The sequence below is a fragment of the Rissa tridactyla genome, chromosome 15 (genome assembly GCF_028500815.1).
Source record: "Rissa tridactyla isolate bRisTri1 chromosome 15, bRisTri1.patW.cur.20221130, whole genome shotgun sequence".
Lineage (NCBI taxonomy): Eukaryota > Metazoa > Chordata > Aves > Charadriiformes > Laridae > Rissa > Rissa tridactyla.
The window spans coordinates 14,550,401-14,573,146 of NC_071480.1; the positions used below are offsets into that span (position 1 = coordinate 14,550,401).

The 22,746-nt window shown below is 39.2% G+C and overlaps 1 protein-coding gene across 7 annotated transcripts in view; it reads right to left on the minus strand.

Annotated features, from left to right (window-relative positions):
* Positions 1-22,746, minus strand: part of CEP112 (centrosomal protein 112) — a 171,584-nt gene that overhangs the window by 97,577 nt on the left and 51,261 nt on the right. For all 7 annotated transcript variants that reach the window (XM_054221303.1, XM_054221301.1, XM_054221308.1 and 4 more), the window contains 2 exons: positions 7,945-8,080; positions 4,598-4,705 (listed from right to left, as the gene is read on the minus strand). In XM_054221303.1, coding sequence (XP_054077278.1) covers positions 4,598-4,705; positions 7,945-8,080 — 244 coding nt within the window. The remainder of the gene's footprint in view (positions 1-4,597; positions 4,706-7,944; positions 8,081-22,746) is intronic.

The following is a 22,746-nucleotide window of genomic DNA, read 5'->3' on the forward strand; positions in this document are numbered from 1 at the left end:
AGCCATGCTTTTTTCACTTTTAACCAGCTGATTCTGCACTTCTTTACCTCTCTTTCTTTAATATAAAAGGCATATTTAAGCTCAACCACACCTTTGTCTTGCTCCCAACTTAAAAGTGGAGCCTATTTCTCTCATCTTTAACATGATTTCAAAGAGATTCTGTTAAGTACCCAGTAAAATATTTCTGAAGGTGTCCTGTTTCTTTCCTATTTGGCTAAACAGGACAAGACGACAACTTCAATGATTCCTTCACAAGTTTTACAGAAGTCAGAACCCAACAATAAATGTCGCAAGAAAGGATTTCCTGAGATACGGGGACATTCTCCAGCTATCACGTAATAGCTTTCCACTTTGCTATGGAAGTATGAATAATTAGTATTTTAAAATGGAAAAGACAAACCAAAAAAAAAGGCTTATTTATACACTCAGGTTGGCATCTGATCTCAGAACTTGTCCATAACTCAGCAAGTAATACCATCCTGCTATCACAATAATTCACCAACTTTTCCATAGTGTGTTGTCCCTGCTAGGAAATGAAATTTCACAGACTTTGGCTCTTATTAATCTTGCACCTCAATTTGTGCACGCTCACTCAGTCATAGCACTTCAGCAGCTATTTATAGCAAAAGGGGGTGTAACAGTGATCATAGTGATCTAGTATTGCTATTTTTTTTCTTTATGGACAAGCTAATGCCATTTAAACATTAAGATCTCCAGAAGTTCACTGAAAGTGTTCCATTCACGGCAATTTATGAAAATCTGCTTGAAAGGAAGGTGAGCCCGTGCTTGACCCTGCTGCGGAACATGCCGGCCTGGAGCCCTGTTGCACCAGGAGCGCTCTGCCGCAGTCCCACAGCTCGCCTCGACAGACGTGCTCTCTAAGAGTACCCAACCGATGTGGATGCGGGGAAAAAAGCAAAGTCATTAACTGCTCTGTCAAATTTGCCTACCTAAAATCCATTACTGAAAACTTCTGGGCACGTGCTCTTTCAAACATTTGGGCTTGTGGAAAATGATTTCAGCAGAAACACCTCCCAGGTATTTTGAGCTAAACTGAGGATGTAATTAGAAAGTAGGAACAATTAAAAAAAAAAAAAAGAAGAAAAAAAGAGAAAAAGGGAGGGGGTGCAAAAAACCAAACAACCTTTTTTCCTGTGCTGACACTGCCATAAAGCCAACTATAGATACTGCAACCCTTTCAAAGGCAGGAAAGGCTGAGGCCTTCGCTGTGGTGTCCACTGGCTTTGAAGTGCCGAAAGCAGCTGCTCCCAGCAGATAGGAACTGTGGTGCTGCTGGAGTTATTTTTTTCTTCAAAATATACTTTCAAATCTAACAGCTGCAAGTAGAACAAAGTTGAGCTAAAGTATATTTAAAGAAAAAAAGGCACCAGTTTCTCCCTAAGAGTGTTCTCAGTGGATACTTCAAAAGAAAGTGGCACTGAATCAGATGAAGCTGGAACCAGGAGTGACACGTGACAGCTGAAACCAACTACTGCAAGATCCAAAAGTTCGTCTTTGCTTTATTAATGGACTCAAACGCATTCGAGAAGTTAACAAAATATTAATGTCCATGGTTCTGTATGTTTTTTTCCTAATCCTCTTTCAAGGAAAATTAAAAAAAATATTGATATATATCAGGTTATTTATTGAGATAAATATCAGATAAATACCAATATATAATATATCAGTATATCTAATCTGGAGGCAGAGCAATGTTTCAGCCCCACAACAAACAGCCCATGTTCACACCAGTCGTCTCTGAAATCAACATTGAAGGAGAGTCCTGTGAAGCAGAGGCAACTATTCGTATAAAGCAGAGAGGTAAAAGCACAGCTCTGAGGTTCCTTCACTTCCGAGGTGTTTCTCAGGTTGAAGAACTTGATTAAATTTACGGGCAACCACACTGTGTGGTATTTCTGCCACTCACCATGCCAACCTACGCAAAATATATCTGAAGGCCAGTTTTCCTTCCCTTTTTGTATAAATTCCATTTGACGATTAGATTCAGACACTTGAGGCAGAACATCACAAAGCCATTGCTATATTTCTCAGTTAACTAAAATATCCGGTTTTTTGGTTGGGTGTCTGTTTCCCAACTGGAAGTCTGCTACAGCCCTGCTGAAACGCACCACCAGTTCTAATTTACTGCTCAATTTAAACAGTTTAAATCAGTCCTCAAGTAACCACCAAAGAAATATGCAGTAAAACAAGGCAAGGAAAAGTCTGCTTTAAAAATGGTTTAGAAGTTCGGAAGCATAAATAGAGAGTAATACAGAGAAACAGAAATTGGAACTCCTGAAAGGAAATTTTAAGAGTGGAAGAACTGAGCTCATACCGCGCTGTGGCTGGGCTGAAGGAGCTTTGTACTGCAGAAGTGGCAACACGAAAAAGACGTCGTTTCTAATGATAACCCATTGCAATCTGCAGGAAGGGTCACATATTTTTCGTGTTTGCAAGCTTTCAAAGAACATTCCAAATGAAGTACGAAGAGAAATAAATTTCAAAAAAGGGCATAAACAGGATTCTTCTGAGGCTCTCATTGTTTAGCTCTTTAGTGCTGAAACCCTTTCCTTGGGTTTCAGTGATGTTTCATAACGCCTAGCTGTTCTTTCTTACAGCAAAAAGTAGTTATCCTAAATAAAAGTGACGCAGCCAACATCTCCTCTTAGTGCAGAATGCTTTCACTGATGTTTGATACAGAATACCAATGGAAAAAGATTCACCAAAAAATTCTGAAGTATCCCTTTCTATTTCTTGTTTTATCAGGTTTTTTGATCCAGTCTCCAGAAGATCTGAATATAATAGGCATAATGATACAAGAAAACATATTAAAAATAAACTATGACACTACTAGGTGTTATCATTCTCCTTTAGTGCGCAAAACCAGCAGATTCTTTGGCAGAAGACTGTATCTATGGCTCGGTAGCTCTTGCCATGTATACTGAAAGTGAAAAAATTACCATCTGTAGGTAGGAACAGGATTGTCATCGCATCTGATGAACTGCAGATTAGTACATATCTCTATAGATCATGTTCCTAATTCTGGGAAAACAAAATAATCTTTAAATAAATGCTTACTTAGGACTTTAAAGATGCCCCACAAGTTATGAGAACTGTACAGAAGAAAGTGAACCAATCATATCACTAAAACGATGTAAATGTGAGATTCCATAAAAAAATTCACCTTAAGGCAGACACCCAGCTACCCCCAGCATTTCAGTGCATCCTTTGATTGACACGTCGAACTTCCTCACCTTTAATGCAAGAAATTACTGCAACGGCTCTCACAAGAATAAATAATTTGAAGAAAATCTGTTGCCACAATTACATAGTAGTGACTGCCTTTGTGATTTCTGGCCTTTATTCCAGAGATTATACTCAATCACAACAGAGAGGTAGAATTCTTACTGTTCTTTTGGCAAACGAGGTCATCTGCACGACAAAACCCACGAAACAAAAACCCCCAACATCTCTGCAATCCGGACTAATCCTGAATCCTTAAATAGAAGAATCATAAATAATATCACGCAGTAAAACAAAACGTCGTGGAGATGTATCTAGGACATGGGACAGTTTCTCACCCTCTGTTAGGTGACAACCCAATTAGTCACGTTGACAATTCTGAGAGTAAGGAAAATACTTTGATCCGAACAAACTCACTCATCGATTCAAATCTAAGCGGCGAGCCATGCACAAAACACATTATTGTTCCTCCAAGCACTGGCGAAGGTCTCTCTCAACACCTACCAAAGTGATCCCGTTCCTTAATTAGTGAAAGAGTCCCTTCCAGACGGACCAGGGCAGGTCTCGTACCACAAACCAACGGGAACATTTAATCCTCTTACCAGCACAGAAGATACACAGAAATGAAACCGCATTTCCCTGGTGGAAACGTAAACTTATATCCATGCAGAAACACTGATAAGAGAGAACTTCAAGCTTACGGACTAGCTGTCTCATTGCTAATTTTTTTTTTTCCCCATCCTTTAGCAGGTGTCCCCAAACGCACCACTTCAGTTTCATGACAAAGTACCACTTACACAAGTGTTTGATGGGCTGTTTCAGCTGTGTAGCTCTCAGTTCTATCTAATGCAATAATTTGTCTGCTTCTACTTCTGTTTTTTCCCTTTACGCTTCCCTACAGTACTGAACTCAACTTTCTTGTCTCCACCCAAATGTTTCCTGAATATTTCCCAACCCTGAAATCACTATCAGTGGGCCAAAACAAGCATTCATGTGAACACTCCCCATGTTAAAAACGATAAAAAAGAATAAAACGCTGGTTCTTGACAAGAAGAAAAACAGATAACACATTAAATAATTTCATCTGGTCATTATGAAAATAGGTGTTGCCACCTGTAAGTCTGGGAAACAATTTGAAAGATTCAGAGGTACAAAGAAGAAACAAAAATATTTTCTGTGTAGACTGTTCTCCCTCCATCCCCCATCGCATAAACTCTGCATACCTATAAATTTTGTCTTTATACAAAGAACAACAATGCAGGGTGAGAACAGGACTAAGCCTGCCACAAGAACTGACCTACATCTGTGTGAAACGATGTCCCTCCTCCCTCCACCCCACCCCAAACCCACTGACCTGTTGCTCGTATCTTTGCTGGAGCTCTTCCAATTGCCAGGAGAATTCTTTGGATTGCTTTTCCCGGAGCGATTTTGATCTGCTTAGATCTGCTTCAACCTTTTCCATCTACATGGTAAAAGAAAGGGAATATTTAATATTTTTTTTTAAAAAGGCATAGCTTGAAATGTCCTGATGTTTCTACAGTTGTTTGCAAACCATCAAAGACAGGAAGATAATTTGCTGAGAATGATAATAATACTATTTGTATGGAGTGAAAATTAATGTTCAGTGAATACCGGATTATTAGTTACTTAAGGACATAGTGATCACCTACACCACGCCACTCCCGATTGCAAAGTACTGGCTCAGATTTGCATTTGACAGCGGTGAACATCCCATCAAAATTAAGTGAATATTTTTTCTAGACATATTTAAGACTCAAACATATTTCACTTCAAAATATATCGCCTGTGGAAATTCAAGGGAAATCATGTATGAGTCAGTGCACAAACTACACATTTAAGGCAAGTTTACATTAAATCAGTAAAATAACTTAAAAGAGAATTATTTGGCTGCAAGTAAAGTTCTCTGAAGATAGTCATCGCTTATGAATAATGAGTCCCACAGATTCCAGCACACAGCATCAAGGAAGCAATTTCATAACCCAATTAACAAAGGCTTTTGTATCAAAAGCACAACTGCTAGCTGTACATCAGGCGTGTTTCCAGGGGAATATACATATACGGTCCCACGCTGCAGTGCAACTCCTCAGTTACTGCGAGACCTAGGGCCCAGCACAAGCAGCGAAGAAACTGCCTCCCCTAAAAAAAGGCAGAAAGGGGTGTAGCTGTCAGGAGGACCAGCGCTGCCACCGGTCCATCTGCTGCGCCGAAAGAAGAAACGCATGAATTCCTGAACCACAAGCCAAAATCCTGTTTGGCCCGAGGGAACGCTCCGTCTTCAACAGATGTCTTTGCCAATCGGCCTGGACATCGCTTCTAAGCCAGGGAAAAGGCAGTTCTCAGAAAAGCATTTTATTGGAAAGTACTGCAGCAAGAGAGGAAGATAGAAGAGTAGGAATTGTTGGCCAGATACAAAGTGGAAAAATAGAACACAAAGGAAGAAGTTATCCTTCCAATATTTCTTGAACCTCACTGCTACCATCTGCTATTAAGAAAAGGGGCTTCAGTGAACATTTTATGAATAATTTCTTCTGCCTCCAAACTTACTCAAGTTGCATGTTCATAGCCATATTTTACTCAGCTCAACTAAAACCAGATAAATAAAGAATACTGTTATTTTATTAAAGGATTTTTATTTTTAAGAGAATGAAACCATTCTAAAAAGTGAAATAGTAAAAACATATGCAAAGATGCTTTAACTCTACTGGCTTTTGTGCTTTGCTCCTTAGGTCACATTCATATATTTCCAACAAGTGCAATGAGGGCTCTTGATCATCGTTTGCCAAAGCCAGGAAACACTAGATCTAAAGTATCATGATGTAGACTATGTATTGTTTCTCTTTTTGCTAGTTACTATTAGAAAAAAATGCAGATCTTAGAGTTAAAAAAATGTACCACTCAGCCATCAATGGGCATGAGACGAGCCTTAGTAACCACAAGTTTGACAAAATACGGAGCAGATGGCAAAAAAATATCACAGAACCAAACCAATGAATCAAATATTGATTACAAGAATTGAAAATGCCAGACCTCATTCTACTTATCTCCATAATCAACTTTACCACACACCAAAAAATGGTTTTAGAAGCCCCATATTTCTAGTGTAGTTAAAAGTACAGCGTTGCTATAGCTACTACGGTTTTTGCTTTATAAGTAATACCTTCCACCTAACCACAAAAAACCAGAATTTTCCAATCTGTTACAATCTAAGGGGTGATTTATCTTAAGAGTACGTGCGCGCAGAAGAATGAGAAAGGACAAAGCTCTGAAGACAGCTTCAATAGTGTTTCTTTGATGTATTTCCTTGAGCCTCGGTTCCTGTAGAACAGTACTGCACAATCGTACACTATCATTTACTATGTCTAGAGTTTAGCATACAAGTACGGACAGAATAACCCCACGGCTGATTCTTGGAGTATAGCAAGATTTATTTTCAAAATTTCCCAGAAAACAGCAATATTCTGGAAGAAGCTTGCAGTCATTTTTAAATGACAATTGACTTTGTAAGTTTTCCAAATACTTTTGCACATTTTTTGGATTGGTTTTGTTTGATGATTTTTTTTAAAGTTAACGAAACAATTATTAGTCTTTCTAGAATTAGACTATATCCATTTTGGAGCAGAAATAAGGTATTATTTTAAGTTTTCATGAAGAAGTTGGAGGAGAGTCTCATGGCACAGAAAATGTCGTATTAAAATTGTAGGATTTGTCATATTGCCCTCATGGGTCTAGTTTGCCGAACAAATCTTGCTTTCATAAGTCTGTTCTTGCTTTTTTAATTTCTAAGTTCTATTATTTGCTGTCTGCACAAGTCTTAAAAATATCAGCAGTGCCTTACTTAATTTCTCACTTTTGTCGAAGATTTTCAGAAAAAAAAACTTCGGGAGAACAACAAAAAGAATTTGTTAGATTACAAGCCAGCATGCCCAGAAATCCATGACAGTATCAGATTGCAGCATCCTCCTGTCAGCAGCGAGGGCTGGCCATGATAGGTGAGGCTGGAAAACCGAGCCCATGGTCAGGTAGAATTACAAGCTTGAAATACACGGCATGTGCAAGTTAAGGAAATACTCCCTTCTCTCCCCTTCTTTTTGATCGCCCATCGCTTGTTCCTGATTTCACTCATCACGCTGCATTTGTAAAATCCCAGGGACAACGGTTTAGCTATCACTTGCCCCAATAAGGAATTTAAGACACTAAAACCTTTTCACATAAATTCCCGGTACTAATTTTCAGGGACAGAAAGATGAATTTTGAAAGATGGCACATGACTGCCAGCAGCCACAATGGCTCTGCCCCTGTTTAGGCTCAAACTGATTACGAGACCTCATTAACGGAAGACAGAGTCGTTCCAAAAAGAGTAGGAAGAGACACACATTTAAGTGGAAAATTACAAACGTTGTTCCATAGGGGTGTATAAACTAACACTTTATACTCTCACTCCTGAAAAATCCCTAATCAGTATCATAACCGCAGATATCTTTATAACAATGACAATTCTGGCTTTGTTAGAAAGATGAAACAACTGCTAACATCCCTTTTTGACTTGCTCCAAAGACACTACATTGTGAAAGATTTTGATGTAGCACTCTCAAGTGAAGCATGTTTCTGGCATTATAAGATCAGAATATGCTATCCTACTGAGACAGAGTTTCAGAAAGGCTGGCATTGTGACCTTCTCACCTGCTGTTTCATTTCAGCATAGACTTTTTCTGAGTTCAGCTCCACCTGCCGCTTAAACTCCTCCAGGGCAGCATCTGCCTGCTGGGCCTGCAGCCTCTGTACCTCTGTCACCCGAGTCAGCTGCTCCTCCTTCTCCCTAGAAAGTCACAGAAAATTTTCAGAGTTCAAGTATCAAATAAAAGAACAAGTGTGCTGGTGTAAAAGAGAGGCCTTTAACCCTATCAGTTTAAAATAGTATTCAGATTTCAATTTCCTGTCCCGGCTTCTGCCAAACTTCCCTTAGCAATACTTTAAAGAAGGGAATAGAAGGCTGGAGTTATTTGCACTTTCTCTTATTGAATTTCGCACACCTAAACACGGCGTTCATAGCTTACGACAATACCCCCATCTTCAGAATCTGCATTGACTTGAATGGTTTACTACCCGCTGTATAACCCCCTTCTTTTAATCTCACCTTTCAAAGTATATTGCCCACCCCCCCAATATTTAAATGAATTCCTCTTCTCCCATTAAACAACAAACAAAAAAAATTATCCCGGTGCCATCTTTGCTCAGACAAGATGCAGGATTATTCACTGCTTGACACGTCTCAAAATGCAAAGCAGGGTAATGCGTGACATACGGTACCTTCTTAATCTATTAGAAACCCATAATGCTGTAATATCTGTTCAGCCTTTAAAGTAACAACAGATGTTAAATCCTTATGCAAAGATATTCCACATTAACAGCCTATACTATTTGACATATCGATGTCAATACATGTATAGAAATCGGTTTGGGTTTCTTAAAACATCAGAGTGTATCAACAGTAATGCAGGTACAACAATTTATGTACACAGATGCACACATATGTATGTGTATACACACCCCTAAAATAGACAGGCCCACCATACTGACACATCACAGACAAAAATTCTGATCACTTGCAAATATTTGAGAAATCTTGATGCGATGCCTCACACAGAAGACACCCGGGCAGTGTTGTTAACTTTCTATTACACGTTTCTATCACCACAGGTCAGCGGCGTTGCCCGACTTTGTGTTACAACACAGGGGAACACAATGGTGTATGAATGGACAAAGCTGGCTGCACCAGTGGCTTGTAACAGAAGACACATTCAGACAGACCTGTGGCTGACATTTTCATTTTACAGGCGGAGGAAGTACCTCGTGATAAATTTCCCATTTTGACAGAAATTATTTCCATATAAAACAAAGAATCTGACACATAAGAGACGGAAAAGACCAGCTAATTCATCTAGTCTGTCACCTTGCCAGCACTGAACCAGCTATTACAGCACTGAGCAAGCCTTTTCTAAAGGTCAGGAAGCTGCCAAGCCCAAAGTTACAGCATTCACATCCTCTTCTGTGGTTTTCATACCAGGCTTTGACAATGGGACAAAGAACATAATCCTACATCTTCACAAAGTGTCCGTTTGCAGCGTAGGAGAGCAGCGTAATTCTATTAGCAAAGAGATCAAAGAAATGCCACAAGCCCTGAGTAAGTATATTACTGTTTACTTTTCTAGGTTTTTCATCATGCATATTTTTAAGAAAATATTTGATTTTGCTACCTCACTAACAGCTGATGGAATAACTGAGACATAAGGAGACTGCTATTTTCCTTACAGAAAAGGGAAAATACTTTTCTTAGCCAGCAGAAACTGGAGCAAAACAGAACAAAATCCTGTATCACATTTTTGGTGGTAATTGTTTAGGATTTTGGGGTTTGTGTTCATGGAAAAGCGTGCAAATTTTCTTCAAATTTGCTAGAGAGTATCCATCACTCCTACACAGACACGCTTTATTTCTGCTGCCACAGCAATTCCATTTTCTAAACTCCTTTCAGGGGAAGCATATCTGTGTATTAATCTAAGTTACCATATTCACCATTTATTTATGAGACAACAAAAATTACACAGCAAAAAAGAAAACACCACCAAAATCAACATTTTTTTCCCCCATCTGGATTCAACTCGCAAAAAGACCATTTCTCCTACAGAGGATCCAAAAGATCAAAATTGCAAGTACAAAAATCCCCGGACATTTCTCAGAACGGGCACACCAATGATGTTGCCAGAGCTGAAAATGATATAAGCGTCTGACGAGTGAGTTCGGCATCGGCTCTAGCTGCAAAGGCATTTGGCACAATCACCCCCTCGAAACCCATGTAGTAGGGAGCTGCTGAACACAGAAATTTTTAAGTTAATGGCTTTTTCATACTGAATTATGGTGAGCATGTCGTTTCACTCTCCCACAACAAAAATCTAACAGCAGTTTGTGGGAAAGAACATGTAAAAGGCTGAAATATCTTCCAAGACCTACACAGGGCTGAAGACCCTGCAGGAGAAGAGGGGAGTGGGCAGCAGCAGGGTTCACCAGCAGAGCACGAGCAGCAAACACTGAGAAGGGAAAAAACCTCAACTTTTCCTCCCAGAGTTCCTCAAGTCAGTTATGGGCACTGGGTCACGAATCTCCCTCCCCACAAAACACATCTAATACTTCCAATCCACGCTGGAAACGAGCGCGAAACCCAAAGCTTATTCAAACGCATCAAGAGACATTGGAACAACGCTTTTGGTCCAGTCAGATGGAAATGCAACAAATCTAAACAAGATGCCAGTCGTTGTGCTGTTAACGAGCCTCCACATTTACACATCTTCCTGATGAATATATTTTTATTTTGAAATATTATGATGTAAACTTTTAGGAGTCTGGTTCTATGCACCTTCCTTTCTTTGAAGGACCTAATCCCATGAATAGATGCAACATCTCATTATAACCAGGAATAAAACTTCATTTTTTTAAGGATTTGGGAGCTAGCGCACTCTGCTTTTTGTGCAGTTCAGATTTGTACAGAGGCTTAGAAAACACGTACAACAATGGACCACAGTTCACAAATATAAGAAAAGCTTTACTTTTTTTCCCAAGACACTGAGCAATGTGCCTTGCATGAAGCACTAAAATATTCACTTTGAAGATTATTTTTTTTCAGTTGGACTAGTTGTGGGGCCGAATACAATACAATTACATCACTTCAATCCCCTAAAGCTGAGCCGGTTTGAATATAAAAATAGGGTGCATTTACTCTTTGGCCCCAATTTAAAAAGCAGCAAATTCCTCTTGTTTCAGTGTATAAAGGATATGGCAACAGAATGAGCAATCTTCTACAGCACAAACCACCTCAGTGAAAAGTTGACTATGAAGTCCAGAATTGCAATTTCAGAAAGCAGCACTCTGAAGTGTACTGATAAATGGAAAATATAAACGACTTACATACTTCCTCTTCATGCTTCATCATAAATATTTTCCTTGCTTCGTAAAGCGTCTTCCAAGAGGTAACAACTAAACACAGTAAGACATTACAGCAGTGCAAGTCAAGTAAATGAAACACAGGGCAAGCCAGGGACGTGCAGGAGAGGTTAAACAAGCCCGAGATGTCCCAGCAAATGTGGAAGGAACCAGCTCTGTCGCCGCAGGGCTCCCTTCCCCCATTCCTGCAGGGAAGCAAGGGCTGACAACAGCAAACGAGAAGAGGAGATGCCCCTGTCTCGCTCACAGCCTCTTCAACAAATTAAAACATTTCAGACTGCACGTAAGCACACACATGTCCGAAGTGTGGACCTCCACAACCTGCGTGTGGACAACTTCTGGGGACAGTGAGTTTCACATGCCATTAGCACACCCACACACAAGCGCCCTGGGCGCAGTTGAGAGCGCTTCTCAGGACAGAATAACAACTAGATTGTGAAAATCATGATGTTGTCTTAAGGAAATTATACCAGGCTTTAATTCATGAATATGCAAATTCTTCGCTAGGTTTTCAAATCCTGCCGGCAGCAGCTAAAACTCGCTCATGTCCAAACAGACCATTGTTTCTCGACTGTAGCAGAGCAAGGAATTTCTATTGTAAGGATGCATTTTGCCACAGAATAAGCTCCTGAAACATAGATTCTGATGGACTCCACGAGAGGGAGAGGCTTCATCTCTCGCCTAAGTCTATCACAGGTTGTATGACTCTGGGTTTATGCCTGTGGAAAAAAAGAATCTTGGTCTGCAAGGCCGAGGCCTGGGAAGGCAGAGTAAGGGCTGAGCCTTGGCTCCCACTGATGAAGCCAAGATCAACAGTGATCTCCTCGGAACAGCCAGGCTCTCCTCCTGCTGATTCCCCTGATGATCCCGCAATTACACATCTGCACCGATCCTATGCATTTAGAATTGCTGTAGTTACACAAGTCTGCCCATTCCTTCCTCTCCTCCCTCATTATTAATGCGTCTGAGGGAAAATTGCTTCACCACCCACCAAACTGCAAACTATTCGCTTGCTGGAAGGCAGCTGAAGAAGGGTATTGCTGGGTTTGTTTCTAAACACGTTCTTTTTATTTGTTGACACAAGAAATAAAAAATTCACTCTTTTACCAATCTGTGCTGAATCAAAATCCATTATCGCCATTCATATAGTCCATTTAGATTTACAAAAAACCTATACAAACACATGTTCCCAAAGGAGAAGACGACTCGCTATACAACACAATACACAGCATACCGAGTAGATAAAAACCTAACCGTCATCAAAACATGTATGGTCTGCCCACGCAAAAGCAAAACTGAGGCAATTTAACTTAGCATCCTTTGTGTATAAGCTACAGAGAGGAGCACCTGTCCGGTACAGGGACACACGTCCTCCCCTGGGCAGGCTCTTATACAAGTGACCCCAGGGTCCCGCTCCTGGTCTCAGGGGCTCTCCCACGGGGGTGCCCTGGCGCTGGCAGGGCTCCACATCGCTGCAGCAGGTCATTCATTTACAGCCGAATGCAACATCCACGGCACCATTTTTTAGCTGGGTGCAATAACCATTAAAAACCACTCCATGCAGCAGCCCCTTTAATTTAATTTCTAGAATGCAGACTATTTCAACTACATAAATAATGTATGAAGGCCTAAAGTACCACGTATTTGTAGAAAGAAGGGGATACTGGTTTAGTTTATTGTTATAGAAAAATGCTTCAGTAGTAGTAACAATTCTCCGGAATACACAAAAAACAACTTCTGCTCTACTCCTTTTAACAAACAGTGACAGTTAAGTGACAGCTTTCTGCATAAACTACACATTGGGCGTAATCGCGCCCATCGTAGCTGTGGTTGGAGCACCTCACCATAGAGGCAGTTATGGCCAGCAAACGAGGAACGACAAGGGCTCTCCTACACCGCGAGCGCCCAAACATATGGAATATGTGCAGAACACTTCTTTTTGGTGCGGAGAGGAAGAAAGACAGTGTGAAGTCATTCAAGCGGAATGATAACTAAACCAAAGCCAGATCAAAGGAACGAAGAAGAAAGACTGAAATGTGAAGCTGAAATATTTATTGCCTTCAAAACATCATCCCTATCCTGTCCCTGGGCACTTTAATATTTCGAAGTTGTTAGAAAGCATTCGCACTTGTTTCATCATTTCAAAGAAATAAAGCCAAAAATATAAAGTAGAGAACAATTTTATCTTTCATTCCCTGATTTTAAGTATAAGATGAGCTTGTCTTTATGAGAAAAAGCCCGAATCCACTTATAAATTGTTTACAGTTTGCATATTTTGAGATGTTAACATCAAAACGCTGGTCTGGATTCCTTCAAGTAAGCTGTAACAATGAATGATATTTACAACACAATTACTATTTTAAACTATATACTTATGTTTTAAATAAATCACAAGATAACATTAACAAACTAAACCACTACTTACAGCCATTAATGAATTAAGAGTAAATAATATTCCATGTGTGTATTTCACACTTCTATGAACTAAGAAGAATAATGCGCTATATTCAAAATTAATGGCTCACAAATTAACTAGACATTGGTTAAACACACTAATAATTATTATAACTATTTCTCATTATAATAATGACAGGGTACCGTTGTGCTAGGTGCTATGCAAACAGGATAAAAACAGCAACTGCAAAATGATGAATGAGACGTGGGTTAAAAGGCTGGGCGAGCGTTGTGAATGTGACTGGAAAGGAAAATGTTATAATTTTGCCCAACACTGCAGAAACTGTCTACAAGATTTAGATACACCACATATACGAAAGGCCATGGAGGCTCGGTTATCAAGAGAGGAGGATTAGAACAGAGATTAATAGTCGGGGCTTTTACATGCTGAGATGACAGCTAAGCCTCACCAAGGAGAACATGGAGGGGAGAATTAGAGAGACAGGTGTAGATAACGGCTTAGATAAAAGGAGACAAGACTGTAATTAAAAGGTGGCCCAGCAAGTCAGCAGCAGAGATAGCAAATAAATTCATGAGATACCCAGAGAGGAGGTGCACAGAAGGAAGAGACGGGTATCGGAGAACAGTGCTGTGGCACAGAGAGCTGGAGGGCGAGCAAAATAAACCATCGGAAGGACGAACTAGGGGAGAGATCACCAAGCGCAGGAGAGCCAGGCAAGAAGAATCACTTAACACTAACAAAGAACAGCCCAAGATGTGTTATGAGTGACAGAGCCAACCGTGGTTGGCAAATCAAAGACGATGAGGATGAAATAACAGTACTAAGACTGTCTCAAATATTTCCAATACAGAATTCTAAATGAAACACCTGACTAATTACTTCAGCTCAAAGCATACCAGGTTTATTATTTCAAAGAGGTGCTGAGTCAAAAAGCCTTTAATAAAATACATTATTTCCCACCAATCCTGTTTCTCTTCTACCCTTAGAGAGTCACGGCTACACCACCAAATACTGGTTTTGAACAAGCAAGTAAAGAATCCAAAAAGCATTTCACTCGCCTATACAAGGAGGTACAAGGGTAGAGTATTCATCCTGTCATTCAACATATTTAAGGTAACTATTTTTACAAAACAATTGTACTATTATAGTTTAGGATTCAGAAAAATATCATCTATGTTGTAAGGGACAATATAGGAACTCAATACCGAGGAATGAGGAGCATCTACTCAGCTCACCAATTTCTTCTTTCTAAGAGGCTGGTATGGCGGACATGGATTTTTCACATTGTTTTGGGTTTTCTTTTTTTTTTTTTTTTTCAATAAAAATACTGTTTGAAATAATAACTTTAATTCTTCACTGAAGGTTGGTTGCATTGTTGATAAAGCTGGAGGAAAGTTGTACAAAGTATGTAAAAAGTAAACTTAATATTACCAAGTTTAATTGAAGTCTAGCAATCATAATCGTCTAGCAACAACGACACACGGAACAAAGTCACTCCTTGTACTATTTTTGTAGATAGTTTTTAACTGACCCAAAAAAGGTGCCAGTCTGAAACATTTCGTGCTTATTAAAAATCAGTAACTGAATTCAATCATCTGTAAGACTTTCTTTAGCCAACTGGAGGCTCTTCTCATTTCATCAACATTTTGGGCACTATATAGTCTTGAAATGTACTGCACTGAATCTAGGAGATACACTAATGTGAAATAGAAGACATTCAGAATAATAAGGGAACAATTCTGACATTTGTGTTAACTATTTGTATATTCATTTAGTGAGGTCAAAAATCTATAGCCCTTAACTGCGTTAATTATTAGAAGAGCAAGTTACAGCAGCTAACCTCATGTTATAGCACAATACGCTGATGCTGTTCATCTCAGAAGGCAATACTTTTCATTTCATACAGCTGTATATTCTACTGAAGCACCTTCATAGTTGATATCATTAAGATGATGTCATTTGATATCTCTGTAACCATCTTGAGGGACATAACAGTCCCATAGACAAGGATTAAAAAAAAAATAAAAATCAACTGTTACTTTTTTTTGTACACCTGAAGCTTTCCTTTAAATACATATTTCATTATTGCCAGTAGGTCTCCAGAGAAACCGGTGAAAGAAAATGAAAGGCTGTAAATAGTTAATAGAACACTTTATTTTTTCTTTTAAGTGAGACTATTAAATAAAGCTACCACATTTTTTTGTCCTCTGTTCATACTTTACATTGTGCCCCCTAGAGCGAGGGTTATGTCAGCATGTTCACTCGGGCTAAAGGAATGTTTACAATACGCTGGAAACTTTGACTGGTTTTGCTCTAAAAGGTTTCAGATGCTCAACCAGAGCACCGAGTGGAGAACAGCTGGCTGGTTTTCCACTGATTCTTAGAGGAGGAAAAAAACCCCAACAAAACACCAAAAAACACACAGCCCTGTTTTAAAGAGTAAAATTATATCCAAACTCTTCAGCCACTTAACATTACCACTGCTTTTAAATCAAAGTTTGCTTTTTTCATCATATTGCAACTATTGCAACAAGACAATACTAAACATTTTAATAAAAGAGAATGACGAACACAATGAACACGAGCATAAACTCCTAATGTTCTTTATTGCAACATTTGGAATTAAAGACAATGCCTTCTCATATTTCTTTAATTATTTCCGGCTTTAAATAGTAATAGCTTTTCCATTCCTACAAGAATTCCTCCACACACAAATACTTCATTTTCAAGGAAAAATGGAATTAACTACAGGAAAACAGCTACGCTTAGGCAATTATCCTAAAAATATTAACAACAACAAGCAATTATTCAGAATCTGGATCCAACTCAGAGGAGCAAGAAAGGAAAAAAAAATAAAAAATATCAACTTGTGTGTGGTTAAAGCTATTGCTCCATTTATTTATTTATCATCGTATTGATGATTATCACGCGGTTCTATTTTTCTGTGTGCAACAGCATTTATGACATCCACACAATACAATCCATACACTAGTACTCTGAAGGAGCAGCTGTTTAAAAATAAAGCTCCTAAAGGGTTCAGTATCATTAAGTTCACAAAATCCACTGTAACTCACAGGTTTTTAAAAATATAATTTTGGTATATTTTGAAAGTCCAGATTTAACTTTTTTTAAAATGTTGGGTTCCGACGTAACAGCAAATGCAAAATCACGCAACTGTAACCTGCAAAACAAGATGAAATTCTGTTCACTGCTGTTTATTCTACCTCGTTCCGCCATCCATCTTTATGTTTTTACTTATCCTTGCCTTCATCTGTTTCCCTCTTTATTAGCTCAGAAGCATTATGTATACCATTTGTTTCTCTCAGATTCCCATACCCTCGTTTCTTTTACATTGTCACTTTTACGATAATACCGAGAAAAGAAAAATTATACAAACACAATGGGAATTTTGCACCAGATTAGTAATCTCAAAGACTGAGAGACCCTTACACATAAAACTTCTGGTGCTAAAATTTGATACGTTTTTATATATTTGGAACAAAGCAAAGAGAGCCTCTCAGACCAAAGAAGTCTTCTCTTTGTATATTGAGGACAACTATAAAACATTACACAGCCATAGCTGTAGGAAGAAGTGGAGCAGAGATTCTGCATGGGACCATTTTGCCCCGTTCCCATTTTTGTCTTGTCCCCGTTCCACCACCAGAGGTGAACTGTAGAAACACCAGGCAGAAGAGAACAAGGAGTCTCAGAACAAAACACAGAATGAAACACTCAGGGCAGCATGATAACAGGATCACGTAAACTCACATCATTGCACTGCACCAGAGCCCAAAGCAGACCGAAGCCCTGTGGAAATAAACCCAAGAGAAGATGGGAACACAGCACAGCTCCGCGTAGCTGCAATCCAGGCACCCCTTTGGCCTTTGGGCAGGAATTCAGGCTGAAGTCACACAACAACTACAACGAGATTTCTTCTTGCACAACGTACTGACACTAGCTTCTGCTTCTGAGTAAGTGCGATATAAAAGCCACTCTCCTAAGGCTTTACAAGTAGCATTAAAACCTCAGGACAAGCGCAAGGAGAGCTCCAGCTCCATTGCTCCATACACCTCGTGACAACATCAGGCAGCGAACAAATGATTCAGAAAGAAATAACCAAATGACTGGCAAACCACACTAGGAGATGACGACTAGAAGCCCTTTGAATAAAGAAATGACTAAGATTTCAAGAAGAGTAACTGGTACAAAAAAAAGTTATTTCCTTCCCAAAACAGCATTTTTCCAACTTGTTTTAGCAAATACAAGTGCAAATGCATTTTTATCAGACACTTTCTGTGAGACAAAACCTTGTAGTAGTAATAACTCTACAGAAGAACTGAAATTTCAAATATGTATATTAGTATCACTGAACCACACTGAACAAGTTCCTAGAAACAGGAGATCCCAGCATGAGTGCGCTGAGGCCCAAAGGACTGACGCAGCTGTCACACTGCGGATCATGAAAAGCAGCGACACAAGTCTTGCTACAGCTACAGCGAGGACACTCCGCAGCACCATCCCCACAAAGCAACCAACGTCTTTTCCTTGATTTTCATGTCAATGATTCCCAGAGAAAATATGTGCAGGGATACAAGTATACAATAGGAAAAGAAAGGTAAATTACTTTTATTTCTGTATTTATTGAAAATCTACCTGCACCACCTTCACGCCGTGCCTTTGGTTGAAGAGACTTTGAAAGATTTTGGTCTAAACCAAATCACAAAATACTGTGAAAACTGTACACGTGCTTCAGAAACTGTTGTAAAAATCCAAATCTGCTAATAGATAGGAGGGGCTTCGCTGGTTTCTGGAAAGGGTAGCCCCTCTTTCTTCCCCAGAAGAGCTCTGCAAAAGTTCAGAGGAGGGGTAGAGAAGAGGTGTTGCAATGCAGAAAAGAGGTGTTGCTAGTTTCTTATGTAAACAAACAATTTTATTAAGTGACTTTCAATAAACCAGCTGCTAAACATTTGCTCTGTATCATCACCACTTGCACAGTGCTGAGATTTGGCTCCATAGGCAGGTTTAAAAAAAAAAAAAAAGGCAAAGATTGAGAGGAAGAATATTACGAAGCATTTAACTGTAGATTGTGTGCAGGCATTCCCTGACACGTCAATGTTCAATTCCAACGTCTGCACCTGCAGAGGTAACAGTTCATTTCTCCGAACATGAATTTTAAAATATTGTTTCCTTCAATCCTACAGAATAGAAGTATAAGATCTCAGGAAAGCAATATTTCAGTAGAAGAACGAAATATTAATTTGCGTATGAGACCCACAACCCAAAAAGCATTAAATCAGATCCCATAATTATTTTCATGAAGTGAGAACCATCGCAACCATTAGCCTGAGAAATCAGCAGCAAGGTGGCCTGCACTTCCAGGCAGGTGACAGATGACAAACACATGTATGTTTATAAGTTAGTCCAAAAATTCCACCTCAAGACGGACAAACTTTATATGTCTATGCAGTCATAAAGCTGTTATGGACTCCGGAATGCAAGTGGCAAAATCCAAACCACATTAAAACTGAGGTGGCCTAAATATATGCTGTATTCACACTTCAAAAAACTGTAACTGTAACTATTTACTTATACAATGAAATCCTACCTTCTTTACTGTTTCATCTCTAGGGTTTTTTTATATTATTACTAATAACATATAAATAGACTTCAAACTAAATGCTGCAAAACAAATGTTTCTGCCTGTACACCCAATATCCTCCTCGACATAGGTCAAGCTGGCAGTTACACCTCGTACACGCATGGAGTATGTAAGTGCTAATAATGCACATGGCTGGTCTGCCCTTTCTTTGCATCATAAAAGAGATTTTTTTACCTCTCATCTTAAGCAACACTGGTCTAAGTTTCTCTGTTTATTAGCAAATAAATGAGGCCAGCCTTAACGTATCTGCACTTCTGCTGACTGCAAACAGCGCCTGGCACGGGACGGTGCTTCTTCCAGGGGATGCCTTTCGGATCATTGCTACAACTCCCATTCCAACATTAAATTCTGAATATTTGAATTGTGAATGCAATATGTATCTCCAAAGCCCTTATTGAACATGCACTGTCACTGGCGTTTCATGAAATTACTACTCTAATTATTTCTGAAATGTTCAGAATGACTGGGAAGACTGCTGTCTGTAGTTTACAATGCTATTTCGGAACCAAAGGAAACAGTAGAAAAGGAAAGGTATTCTTTTTAAGAAAATTAAACCTTCCGTATGTCTTGAAACAGTTCTATAGTCAGAGGGGTTGAGTTGTTTGTCTTTGTTTTGGGGTCTAATATTAACAGAAGTCACTATTTAGCACACTGTCTGTTGAAAAGAAACAGAATTTCATATTTGTGATTGACCCATCAAACAGAATAAAGCATTAACAGCTCAAAATGTTGGCATCTTCTTATGAAAACAAGTTAGATGCAACTTTTGTTTAGGAACTAAGATAGGTATTTACTCAAAGCTGCTACTTCATAGCAAGAGACTGTGCAAAGCGGGCCTAAACTGAATGAACAGAGCTTAAATACTTAAACATTTTAAACTTGATAAAATTATCAGTAAGTGATAAACACTACAGTCTAACCTGATCACTTCTATCATAATGAAAACACTTTTTTTCTTTTTTCCTTTTTTTTTTTTTAAAAAACACAATAATTTATTGTGGAAGATTTGTTAGGTCTTTAGAAAAGGGCATAAATCCTCCACCCGCTACGTCCCTGTGGGAGCAGTACTCAAGTGCAGAGCAGATAAGTAAAGCTGCTTCAGAGACGATCACTGACATGGAAATAAGAGTTAAAACAGGCAAAGAACCTGTAACATACATGGCCAAGCCTCAGTTTTAAACCACATCAAGGCCACGCCTGTTTCCAGTTTCCTAAATTGCCACAAGTCTCTAAGCTTCTACATTTCAGTTCTTCAATAAAATGGGAAATATTTCCCTACAGCCTAGTAAATTAAAATTATGAAAGACTACAAATATTAGCAGAGGCAAAAAAAAAAAATTAGTAAGTGTCCAAATTTCCCAGATCATGTTGAGGGCTACTCTGGATAACAGTGTTATATAAAGTCAGTGAGTCCTTTTCTTTCTCTTCCATCTGATTTCTTCAGCAACAAATGGATACTGACTTTTTTCGTAATTTTTTTCTGTTGTATTTAACTCAGTCTATAGCGTGACAAATTGTAATATAACTATACCTCTTTGTTTCCTATTTCTCTACTTAAAATGAAAGAGATAAGAACCACAGAGATTTAGCCTATTTGTAACCCACTCTCATGACACATTTTATGCAAACAAACTAAAGGGATTAGAGAAACAACCTTTCCCCCCAAGTAATTACACAGAAGCTTTTAAAGAATTCTCTGTTATGACATAAATGCAGTTTAAATGACATTCTAGAAAAATCCTTGGAGGACTTCCTGTAGTCACTTTTGCTATTAGGCAATGCCTATGACATGCATTGCTAAACTAAATATAAAATCTATATCTACAAGTCACCACCAACAGTCATGAGTATTAGAGCAATTCTTTTGCAAAAGATTTGTTTTTGACGGATATTTCTACCATAAACTTCAGAAGAAAAAACAAACACCCTAAATAAACTACGTATACTGCAATTCAGTATTAAAACTCTGGCAACACTATTTATTTGAAGTGAAAGATGCTTTTAGAAATGTGGATTTCACTATTCCACACAACATCTCAAATCACTTTCATTATGCAACTCTGTGGATATGTTTGAAACTGCAATGGCAGTGTTTGCTGTCACAGCACTGGAAAAATAATAGTACCAATAAAGCCCCCTAAAATGCCTGCCACCTCCCCTTCTACGCGTTTGCAGCTGACTAGCTGCTCGCCATGTAATCCCGTGGCCATTTCAGAATCAAAGTGCATTCAGATCAAAGTAGTTTATGAGAAATCACGGATGCACCTACTGGGTTCTGAGCTGCAATTCCACAAGGCATGGTTTCTACGGAAGATGGTGAACTACCTTTTCACCCAGGCCAAGGACGATGAGGTTGTTTTCTAAAGGTTTACTGTGTCTGGCTTAGCTTGTAATTACTTAATTCGATTCCACAAAGAGTCAAAGAAATACAGCAAAATAAGGCATTTTCACATAAAACATTGTGTGGATTCATGCTAATAGCAGGAGACTGTTGAAAGAACTAATTTTTGCAGCAATGGAACAATAAAAAGCCATAAGGAAGCCATCCAAGTCTGACACAAAAATATTATTGCTTATCATGTATGACTGATGTACATATCGTATATAAACACATATATGTAAAATCTTACTATTGTCCAGAAACATTGGTACTAAATTAATGGCTTGCTTTCCACAAAGTCAGCCTCGCGGGATTAGCAGTGCCTCTATTCTGGGCACGCGAGCCTGCTCTTAACACCACGTGCACCAGCACATCCCTCATCGGAAAGGTACGGATGCAAGATGCAAGGCACTGTGAAAGCCAGGAAGAGGGATTAATCACTTGCTGCAGGGGAAATAGCCCAGACACACTTTTACCCTTTCGTGCAGTCTCCAGGGCTCTTGGGTCCCAGAGGCTGAGCCACCTGCTGCCTTGGCCAAAGGCACGGACTGGCCTCTGCCAACACCATCTTCTACTGTGGGCCCTGAAGTATCCAGCAGTCACCTGGGCTCCTGAAACTCTTGTCTTTCAAATCCTTACTCCAACCCAAACATCAGACCTGAGCTTAATTACAGCTAGGGCATACCTGAAATAAAGGAGGACCTCCTCAGCCACCTACAGAGCTTCTCAGCACAGTGCTGGTAACCAAAAAGCAAGTTCAAAATCCGCAGCACACCAACCCGCTTTACGAATGCCTGCCTGAGGGAGCACCACCACGTCTGCTCTGCACCGTGAGCACCCACACGGGGAATAAATTCTGAGCAGCCAGTGGACTGGAACAAGTCAGACTTATTTTATTAACGTAAGTAAGTGCAAAGCAACATATTATTTGAAAGACAGGGAAGATAACGACTGCAACTACATTATCAATGAATCGGACGTTAAAAGATTAAGTTTAGTTGATAAACATTCAAACTCCCTAAAATTATAAATAAT